Source organism: Haliotis rufescens, unplaced genomic scaffold (genome assembly GCF_023055435.1).
Source record: "Haliotis rufescens isolate VD_foot unplaced genomic scaffold, xgHalRufe1.0.p SCAF_12, whole genome shotgun sequence".
Lineage (NCBI taxonomy): Eukaryota > Metazoa > Mollusca > Gastropoda > Lepetellida > Haliotidae > Haliotis > Haliotis rufescens.
In genome coordinates, this window is record NW_025963802.1 from 6,709,535 (window position 1) to 6,727,807 (window position 18,273).

Consider the following 18,273-nt stretch of genomic DNA (forward strand, 5'->3'; position numbering starts at 1 on the left):
AGGGTCTTCGGCGTGACGAGCGAACGCTTTAACCACTAGGCTACCCGACCGCTCCGAATTCATTGAGAAAGAACGAGTGAATGTTATTTTACCCAACAAAAACGATGTTCAACGAGGTATGAAGTCAACAACTCGCCTTTAATAGGTCTTTAAAGATAAACAAAAACGATAACCTCAAATATATGTTTTCCTGTGTAGATTAATTAATGGTGTATGTTTTTACAGATGCACTTAAGTGTTCTGTAAACAGCAACATGCGTAAATTTGATGAACTGCAATATACAACATCCCATCTATGTAAAAATTACTTACGCCTTTATTAAAACATGGAGCGTAATAAAGGGCGTGTGAGTATAAACGCTCTTCACATCTGTTTGCTGATCAATTTACAATATTTTTGTACACCTCCATGTGCAGTAATTTATATAATCAATTGCACACTCATTTGCCAAGAGGAGAGGATAATCACATCATGAGACTTATTCAATAAAATATAAAGATTTTGAAATATTTGAAGAACAGGCATTGTTCGGGAAATAGCATATTGATATCTACGAACAAACGAAACATCCCCATGCAAAAAAACAGTAATGGCCTCTATGTGCACGCGATGGGATGAACGAAGATGCCAACAATATTCGACAAAATATATATGCGATGGAGATGGTCTTGTATACAAAACATTTACCTTTAAAGGTCAAAAGTAATTGCAAGTTAGCAACACACTTGCTACCAAATGACAAAAGGTCGGTGTTTCTTTCACGGGGTCGCTAGTACGCCATTAACTGTTACGAAATCTATAGTGAGAAATCGATGTTAAAATGAAAAGAGAAGGATTTTTCCTCATAGCTCATTATGTACAATTACTGATAGAATGGGTGGACCAGGAACATTTATTTCATGGAATGAACTCATCATAAGCGCGTTCCTGCGAGTGATTTTGATTTAACGCCGCTTTGAGCGAGTGAGTGAGTTGGGTTTAACACCGCTTTGAACAGTATTCCAGTTGCATCACGACGTATCAGTTGGATGTGGGAAGAAAGCCCGAAGTGATCCAGGCCCCAGACATTTTCCATTGGTGAAACGGGCAGAGATATGGCGGTGACAAACCAAGAAACATAATCAGAAGAATCGCGGATTCGAACCCACGATCATGGTAATCAAGGGGAAGCAACTGTTCAGCAATAATTCAGCACCTCATTACGTCACACGAATATATATATTTTCCCACGATCAAGCGTTTTCTGAGGTGAAAGGATAACATTCTCGTGATAACGGCGACACAGAAGCGTATCGCGACACGCGGTATGAGTCATCGATTCAAAAGTTCTATATCTCTATGCAAACGGTGAACGGTGAAAAAATCTATAAGATTAACAATTAACAACAATCAGGGTCAAGTCAACATACTTATAATAACTACACATTTTCTGTCAGGTAATTAGTTAATGCAGACAGATACAAGAACATTGGGAAACATTTTGCACTGAGACATGTCTCGTATTACGGCGTACAGCGTACGCACCACATTCCCTGAAACTATATTCAGAACCAATTTTCGAAAGGTTATATGAAGTCCCGCTTAATCGAAGTTAAAGTGACTCTCGATATATTTAGTAATACCAACAGCTTTATTTTGGAGTTAAAGCGATTTGCTGTTTAAAGTTACACGAAGCCCGGTTTTATTGCCGGTGACATAGATTTCATTAACTCAAAGTTAAATGAACTTCAGTTTTATTGACGTTAAAGTACTTCCCATTGATTCAAAGTTAAAGGAACTTCCGTTTTATTGAAGGATTTTAAAGTTTAAAGCGCTCCTAAGAAACTTCGAGTTATCAGGAGTATCGAAATAGAAATAGTGATTCTTCAACTTTGGTTCACGATATCCGAGATCATATATATGTCGTGTTTGCATGTTTCCATTGCGTTTTTCAAACACAACTTTTTAATTATAATCTGTGTCTGATGTTTGTCTGAGACAGGTATGATGTGACAAGCCACATTTCTCACGCAGCCAGTTTCATTTACTCTACGAAAGAGAGAAGCCAGGTTGAAGTTCATAACGGTACCACTTTAGACGGCTGGAACCTTGATAAAGTGTGCAGATGCACCGATAGACTACGACTGCTGTGGGAATAGCTTCTAAAAGTTGATGGCACGCTATGCCTCATTAATGGTTCCTGGGAACAGTTTATTCTGGAAAATGTCCCTGTCTTCCCGGTACGTACTTTTAACAGAGATTGCTTACTTCTAACGGGCCTCGTTTCTATTTGTCATGGCTACTTTTCTGAAAGTACAAAGAGGTACAAAGTGGTACAACAGCCATACTTTAGTCAAGTGCTGACTAATGCTAAACACATATTGTACTGACGAATTTGATCTCCATGAGTTTATTGTTAAAGTAGGCTGTCAGAGGTATCGCAAAGGATAAGGCTATACTCAAGTTTTGGGTGTATGGACTTGTTTAGTGAAGTGTTTAGCTGCACCCTCGTCTTTACCCTCACTCTCATTTCACCATCGTTAATCCGCTCAGCTTGAACCACAACCTCATCAACTCCCAAACACACTAATACACACATACTACTCAACCTCATCTTCCTCATCATCACCAAGAGCAGCATCAGCAGTAGCATCAGCATACCCAGGCCTATCCATCTTCTCAACTCTTTATCTTCAACCTCACCTTCACCCTCACTCTCAAGACACCCTCATCCTCACTCTCATCCTCACCCTAAACTCACCCTCATCCTAGCTCAACCCTCACACTCAACACACTCTTACCCTTACACACACCCTCACCATCCCCGTTGCTATAAAGAAATTAAGTAACATTACTCCTCGACGTCAATTTTCATCTTTATGCTCACCTCCATCCTCATTCTCACCTACGCCGACATCCTCAACCCATCCGTCATTGGTGCCCTTACCACTCCACCTTCACCCTCACCTTTATTCTAGATTTATTCACCTTCCTCGTCTTCACCGACCGCGTCATGTTGTTCAAATATTCATAAGAATCAAGAGCGGCGCTCCTTGCACAACCATAACCCAGTTTGAATGTCCCAAATATCCCACGTAACACCTTCTCCCAAGGTCTCCAAGTCATATCATAGGCCAAAGTACATGCGCCAATGTACATTTTACATAAACGAAACCACCAAGCTCCAATAACCAGTCGCAAAGCAAGAAATAAATTGACGCACATTTAAACTTTCATGATGGCAGTTGTTTCCATTCTTTTGTGAACGTTTGTAATTTCCCAGGAGAAAGGAAAATAGATAGCATTTCAGCATATACAAGTAATACCAACAACGACATGTTCAAAGCATATTGCTTTTGCTGATGCCTGTTCGAATAGGAACATTTCGCTATATCCCATTGTCATGCTGCAGTACCCTGTGGGAATATATTTCAGTCTGTGCTTTTGTTGTTGATTGCTTCCACGCACATATGCTTTTTGTAATTTGCTCGTACCGTGCACATCATCAATTGTGTATAGTTTACAATTTTTAATTTCAATAATCCACCTAGCGAAGCTAAGATTACTGAAACAGTATTGGCATCAATTGTATTTGTTTGCCCAAGGTTGCTAAAAACCATATTGTAATCGATTGAATTTAATTAATTATTTACTTTACAACAAAGACGGTATGATTATTACCAATAGTTATACACACTGACAAAGGTAAGGTCGCTACTTCAATAATGAACTTAAGAAGTCGTCTACCGTCAGTTCAGGACAGTTTGAGTGGATGTATGAACTATCCCAAATTCAGTCATTAATTTGGGATAGGCCGGGTTCTATTTTCCGCTTCGCACTCAAGGAATAGTATTCCTTTTTTGAAAAATAGGTTTAACCGATCGGAACATTCAAATACATTTCTTCGTTCAAAACTAAGGAGTGAGTGAGTTGGATTTTACGAAAACAAAAGAAAAAATGGAAACAGTAGTACACAAATGCGTCACCACAAATGATCTTGCAGGTAGATTCATACCTTTATGATTCATCGATATTTAAACTCTGTCATGTATGAACCCATAAAAATGTCTATTTGTATTATAAAACTACGTCCTTGTGTCTGTCAAATTATCCAGGGTATGCGTTTGGGGTATCTATTTTGCCACTGCTACAATGCACATGGTGGGATTGACATAGGAATGTTGTGGTGATGGTCCAGTTGTTGAAAGTGCCACCATTCGCTGTGAAGAGTTGTTTCGCTTAGCAATGCCGGGGCCCGCGTTCGAATCGAAGAATTCACCAGAATGATCATTGGTTTGTTGGAACCATGTGGCCGCTCGTGGGTTTCATTAAAGTGGTAAACCTCAGCGACCTGCTACAGTTCGGGCTACCCTTAAACATAAAGCTGTCATGACGTGGTATAACCGAAATACAAAGATGGCTAAACCTGGTTCACTCACACAGGAATGCATAAAGAAAAGTTCACATCATCCTGCTTTTTAAAACATCTGAATAATTAACATTAATATGCCATGATCACAACATTTCATCTTGTATGTCTTATCTTAATTTCATCAGGATGATTTTTGCCATGATGTCTTCCAAACTGATGTTGAGCTCAAATACTGATGTCATACGTTACCAATCGCCCATTTTCGTGAACTTTCCGAAAGTACCGGAATGGATCGGGGATAACGAATAGGATAGTGGCGTTTGCGTTTGCTCTTTATGACATACACACTGATTTGGATTGTCTGTGGCAGAAATCCCTTGATGCATATTACCCAGCATAACCGCCATACATCAACGCATTTCATTTCAATGTGAAGCAACAAATAATTGATTGCATTGCATTATGGTTAAATAATCAATTAGAGTTTGGGTTTATTGAAGAGTTCTATCAAAGGACAGCAACAAACACAGCTGTCTATTGTATAACTTGTTTTGAAACTTTGCTGATATATTCATCGACCTCGTAAAGAACAATTGACAAGCGTGGTGTATACAATGTTCTTCATTGTCGTGTTACCAGAGCACTGAAATGAAACCAAGATCTGTTTGTATTTTGAAACAATTGCAGTCGCCAATTTGAAATTAACATGAAATTAACATGAAATCGATGTCGTTGAAACATATACACAGAGCTGGTAAAATGAGTTCAAGGCTGCTCAATTAGTATGAAGTATCCTCTAAAAGTGTTGGTGTCAGGTGCTTGAGTCATGTTGATACGTTGACAATAGCAACAATAAACAACGTTGTTTTATCCTTGACATGCTCTTGCAAGAAGTCATATGTATATGTTCAGTTTTATGTTAACATAACAGTCATATGTGAATGTACGGCATTCACAGAGTATCGATAAACAACAATATTTGTCCTAAAGATTGGAAATCAATGGCATTTTTTAGCATGACTTATTGCAGCATCCGGGGTATAGCGTCCGTGCCTACTCGTGCTAAAGGCTGTAAAATGTTACCTGTCTTGGGTTGACTTTCGGGTTGAGTTTAAATAATTTGTCAGTCAGGTATATCAGGAGTGAGTGAGTGAGTGAGTGAGTTGTGGTTGTGCAGCAATATCACGTCTGGGCACACCAGAAATGTATTTGAAATGCATACCTGAAAAATAGATGTATGTATACTTGAGATAATGACATGTCTGCTAGCTGATATACTTGCGATAATGTTATGTCTGCTAGCTGATATACTTGAGATAATGATATGGCTGAGATCTTTTATACTTGAGATAATGATATGGCTGATAGCTTATATACTTGGGATTATGATATGGCTGACATGGTATATACACCTGAGATAATGATATGGTTGTGGTATATTCATGAGATAATGTATGTTTTTTTGTATATTCATGAGATAACGTATGGTTGTGATATATTCATGAGATAATGTATGGTTGTGGTATATTCATGAGATGATGATATGGTTGTGGTATATTCATGAGATGATGATATGGTTGTGGTATAAAGACATCGGACTATGATATGGTTGTGGTATATTCATGAGATAATGTATGGTTGTGGTATATAGACATCGGACAATGATATGGTTGTGGTATATCCATGAGATAACGTATGGTTGTGGTATATTCATGAGATGATGATATGGTTGTGGTATATAGACATCGGACACTGATATGGTTGTGGTATATTCATGAGATGATGATATGGTTGTGGTATATTCATGAGATAATGATATGGTTGTATTGTATATGCATTGGATAATGATATAGTTGTGGTATATAGACATCGGACAATGATATGGTTTTGGTATATTCATGAGATGATGATATGGTTGTGGTATATAGACATCGGACAATGTCATGGTTGTGGTATATACATGAGATGATGATATGGTTGTGGTATATCCATGAGATAATGATATGGTTGTGGTATATAGACATCGGACAATGATATGGTTGTGGTATATCCATGAGATAATGATATGGTTGTATTGTATATGCATGGGATAATGATATAGTTGTGGTAGCTATACATCATATAATGTATGGTTGTGGAAGCTATACATCATATAATGTACGGTTGTAGTATATCCATGAGATAATGTATGGTTGTGGTATATCCATGAGATAATGTATGGTTGTGGTATATCCATGAGATAATGTATGGTTGTGGAATAAATACATGAGTTAATTATCCATGTATTGATGTGGTACATTCATGAGATACTTATATGATTAGTAGCTCTTGTACCTGATACATCATATGACTGGTGACATGTGTACCTGGCACAGGTGCGCGGTCACTTTCATATACACCCGAGATAATGCGATTAGTGGCATATGTATCAGCGATAAAGACATTACCTGAAATACAACCAGGATCCAAAAGTGAAACTGTGCTCAACTGGTTTGACCATTTGGTCATGTGACAAGTGTCAACTTAAGACACAGGTCTCAAAGGACCAAATTGCTATCAACCCTAAATGACAAATGAGTCTCTTGAGACGGACCTCATGGAGACTGATGAGTTATATTGGAAGAAATAATTACAGAATTTAATTAGGCTCGCTCAGAAATAACATGTAAGTAAGTTCTCTAAACATGGTAAGTTGATTGTGGGGATCAACCAATGGAAAGATGTTTTCACGTTCTCAAATTCAATCCCAGAGAAGTTCATATCCCTGGACTACTAAATATTGAATTTAGTTCAACTCTCAGAAATTACAATCTCTAAAGATGTCAGTTAGTTTTTGAGGTCTCCCCCATAGGGGTAAACTCCTTGACGCGTCTTGTCAAGTAACGTAACTCAATTATATATATATTCAATACCAGATTACTTTTAGTATCTTATAATCCATTTATTTCGAATTAAATGTACACATTGACGGACGAGGAATTTTGCGTGGTTCAATACACAAATCTAGTAATCTCTCTCTCTCTCTCTCTCTCTCTGTGATGCAGATAGAGTTGTCAGCCGGCTGTCTTGATGTGGCATCGTACCCGTGTACCCGTGTGACGGATATCGATGTGTTTCCAACATAGGTCGACGGGTGTGAGTGTGTGTGTGTGTGTGTGTGTGTGCATGCGTGCGTGCGTGCGTGCGTGCGTGCGTGTGTGTGTGTTTGTTTGTTTGTGCAAAACTATTTCGCTCCCACTGCAACTATTGTCCCTTCTTTCTGAGATATATAAATAAATATTTTATGTGTCGATACATCACCACTAGAAACAATTGGTCGTTTTACCTTGTATGTGTTTTATGTCATACCACTTGCACATTCCTGACGGGAATATTGATATGATACCCCTCTAATTCAAGTCAGGAACTGTCATTAATATTTCGATATCTCTTAAACTATCAAAAACATCCGATAATCTGCCAAACATTAGGTTTAATCAGTTATGCACGAGATAAATGAGCGCCTCTCAGATTTGAATTTGATCAATTCGGAGACCGAAGTCAAGGATTGAATGTAAAGTACTGCAGTACTCACGCTGCAAGAGCTTCAAAGAGCTGCAAGGCCAATCGATGCTGATGAAGCATCTTCCTCCCCTCAGTCCTATGCATGCTTCGTTCCTTCCACAAACAACGCTAGCAAGCTCCTCACGTGCTGTGGAGAGGCACGCGCTGAGAAACAATAATGGTAGGACCCGAGCGGAAACTAAACTTCTCAGAGCAGACGACACCATTTAACCGGATCTGACGTCATGATAATACCTGCGACAGGCAGGTATGGAAATGTGATTAATTGATAAATAATTTGTGACATAATACCCAGGCTCCAAAAATTCATCAGGCGTACATAGCACACAATCCTCTCCCGACGTCAACCCCTACCTGAGTCCGACACTCACTCCACCTGAGGAGACAAAAGTCGTTTATGTTTTTTCATAGACGCTCGCCCGGCTAATCCTAGATCATATTGATTGAGAATCCCCGCACTTCCCAGTGTGGGCCGCTTCCTACGATTGCCACAGTCGTTTGAAGCTTGGACTATCACACGCTCCGATCAGTGATCATTGCAGATCGATGAACGATCGATGGGATCGAAATAGCTGAACAGACGGCATTTGTGCAGCAGACGACAGGTACCAGACGAATATATTATGGATGAAGGGTATTTGGAGAGGGTAATTCCTTAAACCAATTGGGAAAACATACAAGGCTTAGGCAGACGATTCGAAACCAAAACATATACATTGTCGAGACTTCTCAGACACAAGCGGTATCAAAATATTATCTTGAAACTGAAAATGATTGATAATAGTTACAGGATAATATACAAGAAGAGTCGTAACGGGAGATACTTTGATGCTTGTTGCAGACACGCAAAGCCAAATGAAAACTAGCCTAAAGGACATAATCAGTATGAGCCGAAAAACACGAACATGCAAATAAAGTAAACTACTTTTATATCGAACACGCTTATAACGAAGTGACCGATATAACGAACTTATTTCTTAGTCCAGGTAATTTTCTGTATATATGCTTATAACGAACTACGGTTATTACGAACTAAAATTAGTGGTCTCTTTGAGTTCATTATAACCATAGTTTACTGTAGATTCCATCACAATTATCAATCCTGCTTTCCTACGTATCAAACGTCCACAACAAATTCAAATCCCAGATAAGTCTGCGTATTAGACTTCAGATACTTAGAAGACCTAAAGACACAGGGCATGTGATCTCCCCAGGATTATGCGATCTTCTCCCAGCGGTGGATGGGCGGAGGAGTGGCTTGAACATGTTTTCTAGGTTGTTTTAAGGGGATGTTATGATCAACGTACCACGGCGTCTGGTTTCGAGGATAGATAGAAATATAGATAGATAGATAGATGGATAGATGGATGGATGGATGGATGGATGGATGGATAGATAGATAGATAGATAGATAGATAGATAGATGGATGGATGGATGGATGGATGGATGGATGGATGGATAGATAGATAGATAAAGCTATTAACTGTATTCGTTTTAGCCAAATGGAAGTGAAACAATATGGATTAAAACAACATATACTGGATTTTTCTCTTTCCACCACTTGCAAGAAAAGTGTGTAGCAAGATCAGTTAATTTCAGCAACTACCCAACGTGCCAGAACAAAGTCAAGTTCCTATTCATACGAACGCATAAGTTCTGAACGTTTGGTCATTGGTTCAGACAGGTTCAAGAATCTACTTCGAAACGTCGCAAATGCAGAAAATCAGTAGTTGTAATCAAGTTGTAAATTTTCATATTTACGGGTGGCCCAGTCGTCTAAGGCGCCGCGATTCGCTGTGCACGCCAGAAACATATGATTGAGAGTTCGAATCCCGGTTCGCCCTGTTTATGTTTCTAGGTTTGTCAGCACCATACCCGTGCTCGTGGGTTTCACCGAAGGGTTGAACGTCTGAGGCCTGCATCACTTCGGGCTTTCCTCACACATTAAGCTGACACGCTGTCATATAACTGGAATACTGTTAAAAGCGGCGTTAAACAAAACTCACTCACTCACTACAATACTATTGCAAATCTGAGCAATAACATCGGTACTATGATTAGTGTCAGTTGCAGCAACAAACATGTTGCCCTCATCAATTAAATATACGTCTTGAAATCCCTCTGTGACGTTTAACATGTAAATGTGAAAATATGTATGGTTTTATTTGTGAGGGAGATGATTTCATCGAGTAATAGTATTGCACTTAGCCAAATGAAATAGCCCAATACTGTGGTGTGTGTTTTTTCTCTCCACAACCCACATTGCAACTTATCAATAGCTTGCTCTGAAACGATATGCCACTACTGGGAATAGCCTTGCGTGCATTAATCAAGCAGAACATTTCAAATAATGAAGTCCTTCGAATAGATCATATCAAATATAACCTGGTCTAAATCAGGTTTATCGTAGATTTTTATTACAGATTTTGATTGCGAGTCATTTGACAAGGAAAAGCTCCACTGGCGCCAAATCATAAAAAAAGTCATTCGTTGACAATAAAGTATGTTATTATATTATCCAATAAGCGTGCAATTACAATTCAGATTGAAAGTAAACATGCAAATTATATTTACAAAACTTTTTCTTGCGTGGATTGTGAACACTATCGATTGTCAACTTGGAGTTGAAATGGCAACACAGTCTTCCCTGAGAAACTACATGGGAGATGCAGCCTTTAAGAAACGCACCATTGACATACAGAATCCAGATTGATAGATTACCGAAGAGAACCGAGACATTTTCCAATCGTTATACGCTACGGTCACGGAAGGCAACTCCAGATTTTGTCGATTACGAAACTATGAATTTGGCTCTTCTTGCTGTGACACATCCTGCCATCGGGTGGAGGATTTTGCAATAACCAGATCCGTCAGTGGTAATTATGGGAACGAAAAAAACTAATTACCACCCTGTCAGAATGTTTAAAACAGATATTTGAGTGCACCCCAAGAGGATGATTAATGGTAGCTTGGTAAAGTCACGAGAATCACCAAAAGCCACGACCCCATGCGAAGCCACTGTTTCGTACTTGTCACGTAATGTCTTCTCTCACTGATTTGACCTTTATACTGACAATGCGAGGATGGGTACTTTAAAATAAATGATGACTATCATCAAAGCTGGATTAGAAATAAAGCAAACAATGGAATATTTATTTTCCTTTCTCATGCTAAGTTAATTAACCTAAGTCGTAAAGGGGTCTCCATGTACTCTGCCGGGTGTCTCGCATAATCTGTCCAGGAGTTCCTATACAATTTCCCAGGATCTCCTATAATCTGCCAGTATCTCCTATGTTCTATCAAGGATCTCCTGTAATCCGTCCAGGAGTTTCCTTACAATCTGTCGGGAATTTTCCACACAATCTGCAAGGTGTTTCTACACAATCTGTCAAGACTATATATACAATCTATCAGAAGTCTCGATACCATCTGTCAGGATATCTCCACACAATCTGTCAAGTGTCTCCACACAATCTGTCAAGAGTATATATACAATCTGTCAGGAGTCTCGATACAATCTGTCAGGAGCCTCGATAAATCTGTCAGAAGTTTCCCCAAAAAATGTGTCAGTAGTTTTCATACAATCGGCCAGGTGTCTCCATACAATCTGACAGGGATCGGAATCTTGGGAATGTAAGCTGTCACAGCTGTGTCTTTCGCCATAACAATCAAACAATAATAAACCTGTAAGGACGTAATATAATGAAAGGAGGATGAGGGATGAGGAGGAACAAGAGTATGATGATACTGATATAGATATCAAATTATATGATGGAACGTGGTCCTGTGCACAGCGCGCAAGCCACAAATCAGATGACGTTAAGCAACGTTGCTCGCGGAGAGTAGTTGGATAGGTGGCTGTGTTAGACACCTAAGAGTTACTATGTCCCACACTGAAGCAGAAGTAGGACATGTGGTGTCTCCTTAGGCAATGTTAAATATGCCTCGATTAACCCATTTGTGAATGAGTACATGGTAGGGCTGGGACGGGTAACTCTGGTACCCGGGTCGGGTGGGTATTGAGTAGGACCCGGGTACCCACAGGACTACCCGGACCCGTGGTTGGTCACGTGATATATTCTTTAATGACAAAAAAAGTATCTAGAACTCTATGGTTACACAACAAGTCACAAATGTTCGCATTCCTTCTGACTTTTCATATCTCTGAATAAAGATATAACTTGAGTCAACTTCAGTGTTTGCATGACCAGATTGTTAAATACATGTATCTGAATACGTTTTGCCAGTGCTATGGTAATAAATGCCCAATCGGACATTTTGTACCTATCTCTCGAGACCTACAGTGGGTACCCGGGTAGGGTCGGGTATAAGGGGGATGGGTAGCCGGGATGTAAATTCGGACTCGTCCCAGCCCTAGTACCTGGTAGGATGATATGGTAATGTGACCGTTGACCTTATAACGCCTCATGGGCATCTTGGTTAGTATACTCCCCAGGGACCTGAGAATAAATTCTCGAGTGCACACTGATCCATTGACCGGTGAAATAATAATATAGCGCCATGAGTATTCACAATGAGTAAAATTTGGCGCATTATAAATGGACTTATTATTATTGTTATCATTATTATTCCATAAATTGATCAACCCCAGTCTAAACTGATCGTTATTCGATCGCATTGTAAACACCACAAGGCAGTCAGTGGGTGATTATTCAATTCCACGACACTTTCTGTCGCCCAATATCATAAACTGTATAAAAAACATTAAAATCATTGATTCCAGACCGACCGTGACCTGTTATTTCAATACAGACGCTCCGCAATGGCGGTCATAAAAAAATGCAATGTCCCAAGAGATCCTCGATTGTGAGAAAATGGTTCTCATTCAACTTCTTAAATGTATAAAGGGTCTGTAGAGCTATGCTTGACAACTGCTGGCGATTGATCACAAGCGTGTCGACCACTGCTGCGTCCGTGTTGATATAAGAGATGGATTATAGGCATATGGCAACAATGACTGACACCGATCGCATTAAGGATGGTAAGTTACGTCTACAATATCCGTTACTGAAGAAAAGAAATTATTAATATACACACGAGACCTTGATCTTCAGCATGACGTCCAGAGCTCCAGTACATGAGGGAGGGAGTTTGGCATGACGCCGCTTTGTATTTCAGTTATGTCACCACGGTTCAGTTTCATGTCGCGGAAGGTGAAGTGGTGCATGTTGTAGACGTTGACCACTTTCGTGAAATGGGTATTGTGCTGACAAACAAGGACATGAGCATCAGGCCTTATAACTATGAGGGGGCACGGGTGGCCAAGTCGTCTCAGCGATTCGCTGTGCAGAGTTGCGTCCCTTGGGCACGCCTGAAACCTATGATTGTAGGTTCTAATCCCGGTTCGTCCCGATTATGTTTCCAGGTTTGTCAGCACCATACCCGTGCTCATGGGTTTCACAGAAGTGGTAAACGTCTGAGACCTGCATCACCTCGAGCTTTCCTCCCACGTTAAGCTAACACGCTAACTGGAATACTGTTAAAAGCGGCGTTAAACCCAACTCACTCACACACTCTATCACTCACTCACTCAATCTTAACTATAACACAGTGGTCAAACCGAGTCAACGACCAACATATAACCCACATGAGTTAACACTGACAATCCTTTAAAAGACAATACTATTATAATTTGTCAAAGGGTATCGAGGGGGATATGAGTTGACATTCCCTCTATATTAGTTTGTTCCATGAGTCCGAAGATACCGTTGGACAATGAATTTATCTTACCGCGAACCTAAATATCTTGCAAGTTTATCTTATGCATGCTATGGACCGAATCGGTAAGAATACCACAGTTAGGCATTTAAAGCGGACGGCAGTAAACAAACTAAGAGTTATTCCCCCTTGATCTATTTCATTTGGAAAATATCGTAAAATAACCGGAGAAAGGCAGTTGTATGTTGCAATTGTAATGCCATAGTTCGACAATATGAGCGAGGAACATGGTTATAGGCAAAGGAGAGAACACTTGGACCTGTAGGCTAACCAGCCGTCATAGTAACCGACAATGTCACGCAGGAATCCCGGGCTATAACAGATCCCCAGCAACACATGGCCTAACGAGGCGACTTTATGGATGCGGATCGATGGTCAGGCTAGGTGACCTGCTTGATTTCGTGTCATCGTACCCGACATCCTGGGAAGCTGTCATATTATCAGTCACTAGTTTGTGTGGTCCAGAATTATTTACAAGCCGGCATATATAGATGGAATAGTATTTACAAGCCGGCATATGTAGATGGAATATTATTTACAAGCCGGCATATATAAATGGAATATTGCTGAGTGTGGTATTTAATACAACACAATACAAATGATAACCAACTAAAAATTATCAATCTGACTATTACTTGTCTGTATCAGTGATATCGGTATCAGTGAAAGTATCCAACTAAATGCTTACCCGACTATGGAAACGAAACTTAAGATGTTCTGACATCAACAAATCTGGGATACATACAACCAATCCAAGCATGCAGCCTTGATTCATATCCTCAGTAGGACAGTATCCTGTGGCTATCAACGATTCGTACACGATCAATTGTGTACTTGGTCCATTGCTTGACCTGGAATCACCACACTGCCGTGAGACCAAACAATGTCACTCTTCATTGTTCTCAAGCTGTTGTCATCAATGGGCGTCATTACACTTAGAAAGCATTTTAGCCTTTCTTAAGCAAAGTGTTCATGATGACAAAAACCGTACCTGGTGGAGTATTTAACTGATGTTCAAAACGAAACAACCTCAAGCCACGTCAGGGTAAACAATGCTTTAAAACAAAACCCAGATATAAACCGATGAGCATCTGTGACGAAAAAATGCAAAATATAGTGATTTTTCGAAGATAAGAAATCTAACATACCCATCAGCAGTTGTGTATCATGGTAATGTTTTTTTCCTAATTTTTATAATTTTTTATTTTTGATTTATATATCAAATTATATTTAAAAGATAAAACCACGTAGAAGTATTCTTTGAGTACAGCTCTTTTTTTATGTGATATCACTAACTTAAGATATTTTTAACTGAAAATCAAACAAATGATTAAATGAACTCAGAGGTATAGTTTCGTTCGTGTATAAAAGAATATGTTTGCACATGAAATGAGGAAAACCACAAAGAAGATGGTCAAAATAGCAAGATGGGTTTTACAAGTAAGGTGGAGAACATGTTAGGGTAGTCAGGAGCATGAAACTGGGCTACTTTATATTTGGCATCACGCAATTATAATTTAACAGCAATTGAATCAATGTGGGGGAGAGGGGATCTGCTTTCTGTTTCTAGGTTTCTTGGTTTGTCAGCATCACACCCATGCTCTTGGGTTTCACCCAAGTGGTAAACGTCTAAGACCTGCATCTTCCCCCATCAAGCTGCCACGCAGTGATATAAAATGAAAATTTCTTCAAAGCAGGGTTAAACCTACTTCACTCACTTACGAACCACTGCGTCAGGACTAACCAGCAATATGGTTGCTTGAATTTCCGGACAAAACACAAGTAGAACCAGGAATCATTATTTGCAGATGATGGCTTCTTTACAGGTCTCCCTGTCCTCTAATTGTTGTGATGAGATTTAAAAAATCCCACAACTAAAGCCTCTCTCAATATTATATCCTCAACAAAATCCTCATTTTCTTGTCATCTTGAGCAGCGTGTGCTGGTTATGAGGCTATATATTCCGCATCGCTTCATTTCTGTGAGGAGCTTTTGGGAGATGGATTGAAGATGGCAAGGAATAGAAATAAATAGCTTTATGAGATCACGTGCTTCCTGGTTTTGAAAGAAAAAAACCATATCCGTTTTTCGCTAAGTTTCCATTCCATACCTTGGGTTTGAGATGCCGGAAACAACTGCCTACACCGGGCCATAAAAGTGGCCTCTTCAAATTGAAAAACAATTATTTCTATTGCATGAATGCGTCATTCGGAATATCGATAATACTGGAGAAATGGTTCACAATGTCAGGGCAAGTAGTTTAAGTATCTACGACTACGGAATTAAAGTTTTTTTATATGTAGTTTGTTTTCGATCATTTCTTTAGGTACTTTTATTTTGCCCCTTGGTCCAAATTAATCCAGTAAAACCGAACTGGATATAAAAATAGGAATTTAATCTAGAGAAACGAAACAAAGCTACAAAGCTGAAAAAAGTGATGCTATCTGCAAATTGCAATGGAATCTCACTCCATTAAATTTTATGATGATGGTGAAAGAAAGACAATCTTGTCCCCCGATGGATCCATGGTGTGTCTTCTATCATCTATCGTACCTTCATAGGAAGCAGAACAAGTTCCTCCACACAAATCCCTTGTTCCACCGTGAAGGTTTTTATTCAAATGATCCTAATCAAGATTGAGATTCGACTGAATCATCTAGAAATGTGTTGTTGTTTTTGCATCTTTCTCCACTGGGATGTTGTCTGGAGGAAATTACTTGTTTTTGTCAAACGCGAAAGGAGGCCTCTGCAGAGTACCTGGGCTAAAAACTGATGCGAGCATTACAATTGACGGGAAATTCACACTCTCGATGCATCAAGTTATAAAACATTGAGAATCTAATTCGATTTTCCTTCCTCTCCATGTTTCCCATCAGAGCAATGGGTCGGACCCCGGTGAATATCTTGTGTAGGCGATTTATCACTTCGTGTTTTTACAGCTTCGATATGATATTGTGGAGAAGACTGGATGAGACAGGTCAAACGAGAAGTGAGAATTATTAAAGAGGAAAATTAAGTTAAGGTTGATGTCAACCGTATATTCTTTTTGTCTTCCAGGGCAATGTGTAAACCACCATAGAACAACACTCTTTGAAATTATGCAAGAATCCTGTGTGGATATAGCTCTACAGCGCATTGCAGCCGAGCATGAGATGATTTTTAATGAGGTTTCCATTTGCAAGCATACTTCATCTTCAGTTTTATGTATGATTGGGAAGGGAAGCGTTTAACGTGCTCAAAAGTTCGATAAGCACATGGCTTTCAATAAGAATTTATGATCAAATTACTTAACTTTTAGTGAATAATTTCATTTTACGTCAGAGCTGTATGCTATGTTCTAAGTAGAGTAAGGGACCACAGGATAACACTGATGGATCTTTGACAAAATCCTGCAATATCCGGCAAATCTATGAAGCCGAAAAAGCAATAAATACTCGAGAGAACCTTTTCAGAAAGAGGGTAGGGTATTAAATCAGACAACGTGGACGAAGGGGGGTGTCGATCAAAGCACTCATATTTGAAGATGGTATATAAACATGACCAGTGGTGTTAATGCAATATAATTCGTCCAAGGATGAACCCCAAGGGGACCCTGGTAGGATTAGGTCTCATCACCATATTAGATCGGGTAGACAGAATGGGTGACTTGGTAGAGTGTGTGTCATTGTACCCCGACAGAGTAGGACGTGGCTCGTGATATCAACTGATGTTTTATTCATGTCGATGAAATATTGCTCACTTCGGCATCGAACAACTGCACTCGAAGGAGTTTCGTAAAAAGCTTGTCGTCTCTGTATGAGTCTTAAGACGGACAACCGCATCCGTGGTCTATTGGTAGAGCGCCCGCCCGGAGAGCAGAAGGTCCGGGGTTCGATCCCTGGCCGCGTTATACCAAACGACGTTAAACGATGGTACTTATTGTTACCCTGTCTGGCGCTCGGCATTAAGGGGGTAAAACAAGGACTGGTCGGCTCGGAGTCGGGTACTGTGTCTGAGTGGTGTAATCATGTTAAACTGGGGCATGGTATCTCAGTGGGCTAGCACAAATCGGCATTAGTCCACTAGTACAAGCAGCCACACACACACACACACACACACACACACACACACACACACACACACACACACACACACACACACACAAACGTGCATGACCTCGCTATATAAGTGCACTAATCTTAAACTCCATTTCACTTCACCTCAGCTTCAGACGGACAAGCAGAGGCAAAAGGGAGTCAACCTCAAACTTGAGTGGTGTGATATGCATGTCATAGTTTAATGGTAGGGCCACCGTACGTTGACCTCTATGTCCGCAGCAGTGAGTGAGTACGATGTTACACACCTTTTAGTAACATTCCAGCAACATCATGGTAGGGGAACACCGAGGATGGGCTTCACACACTGTACCTATATGGGAAGTCTTGCTCGCATCATCAGCTAACGTTCTGACTGGTTCCTGTCACGATATATGAGATAAAAGTATAGGTCTCTTCATATCATATTACGGTATATGGGCAGATGACTCACTCCATCATGAACAAATATTGAATGATTCATATCAATACTACTTATGGCAAAGTACAAGTCATATTTCCACTCTATCTTTAAACCCATTTC

At 39.8% G+C, this 18,273-nt stretch overlaps 1 protein-coding gene across 3 annotated transcripts in view; it reads right to left on the reverse strand.

Annotated features, from left to right (window-relative positions):
* LOC124141240 (endothelin-converting enzyme homolog) overlaps window positions 1–18,273 on the reverse strand; it is a 157,285-nt gene that overhangs the window by 104,719 nt on the left and 34,293 nt on the right. Inside the window, exon 1 of one of the 3 annotated variants that reach the window (XM_048393314.1) lies at window positions 7,927–8,168. The exons of the other annotated variants lie outside the window; for them this stretch is intronic. Coding sequence (XP_048249271.1) covers window positions 7,927–8,000 — 74 coding nt within the window. The 5' untranslated portion in view covers window positions 8,001–8,168. Of the gene's footprint in view, window positions 1–7,926; window positions 8,169–18,273 lie in introns of those variants that run through there. 3 annotated transcript variants of the gene reach the window in all.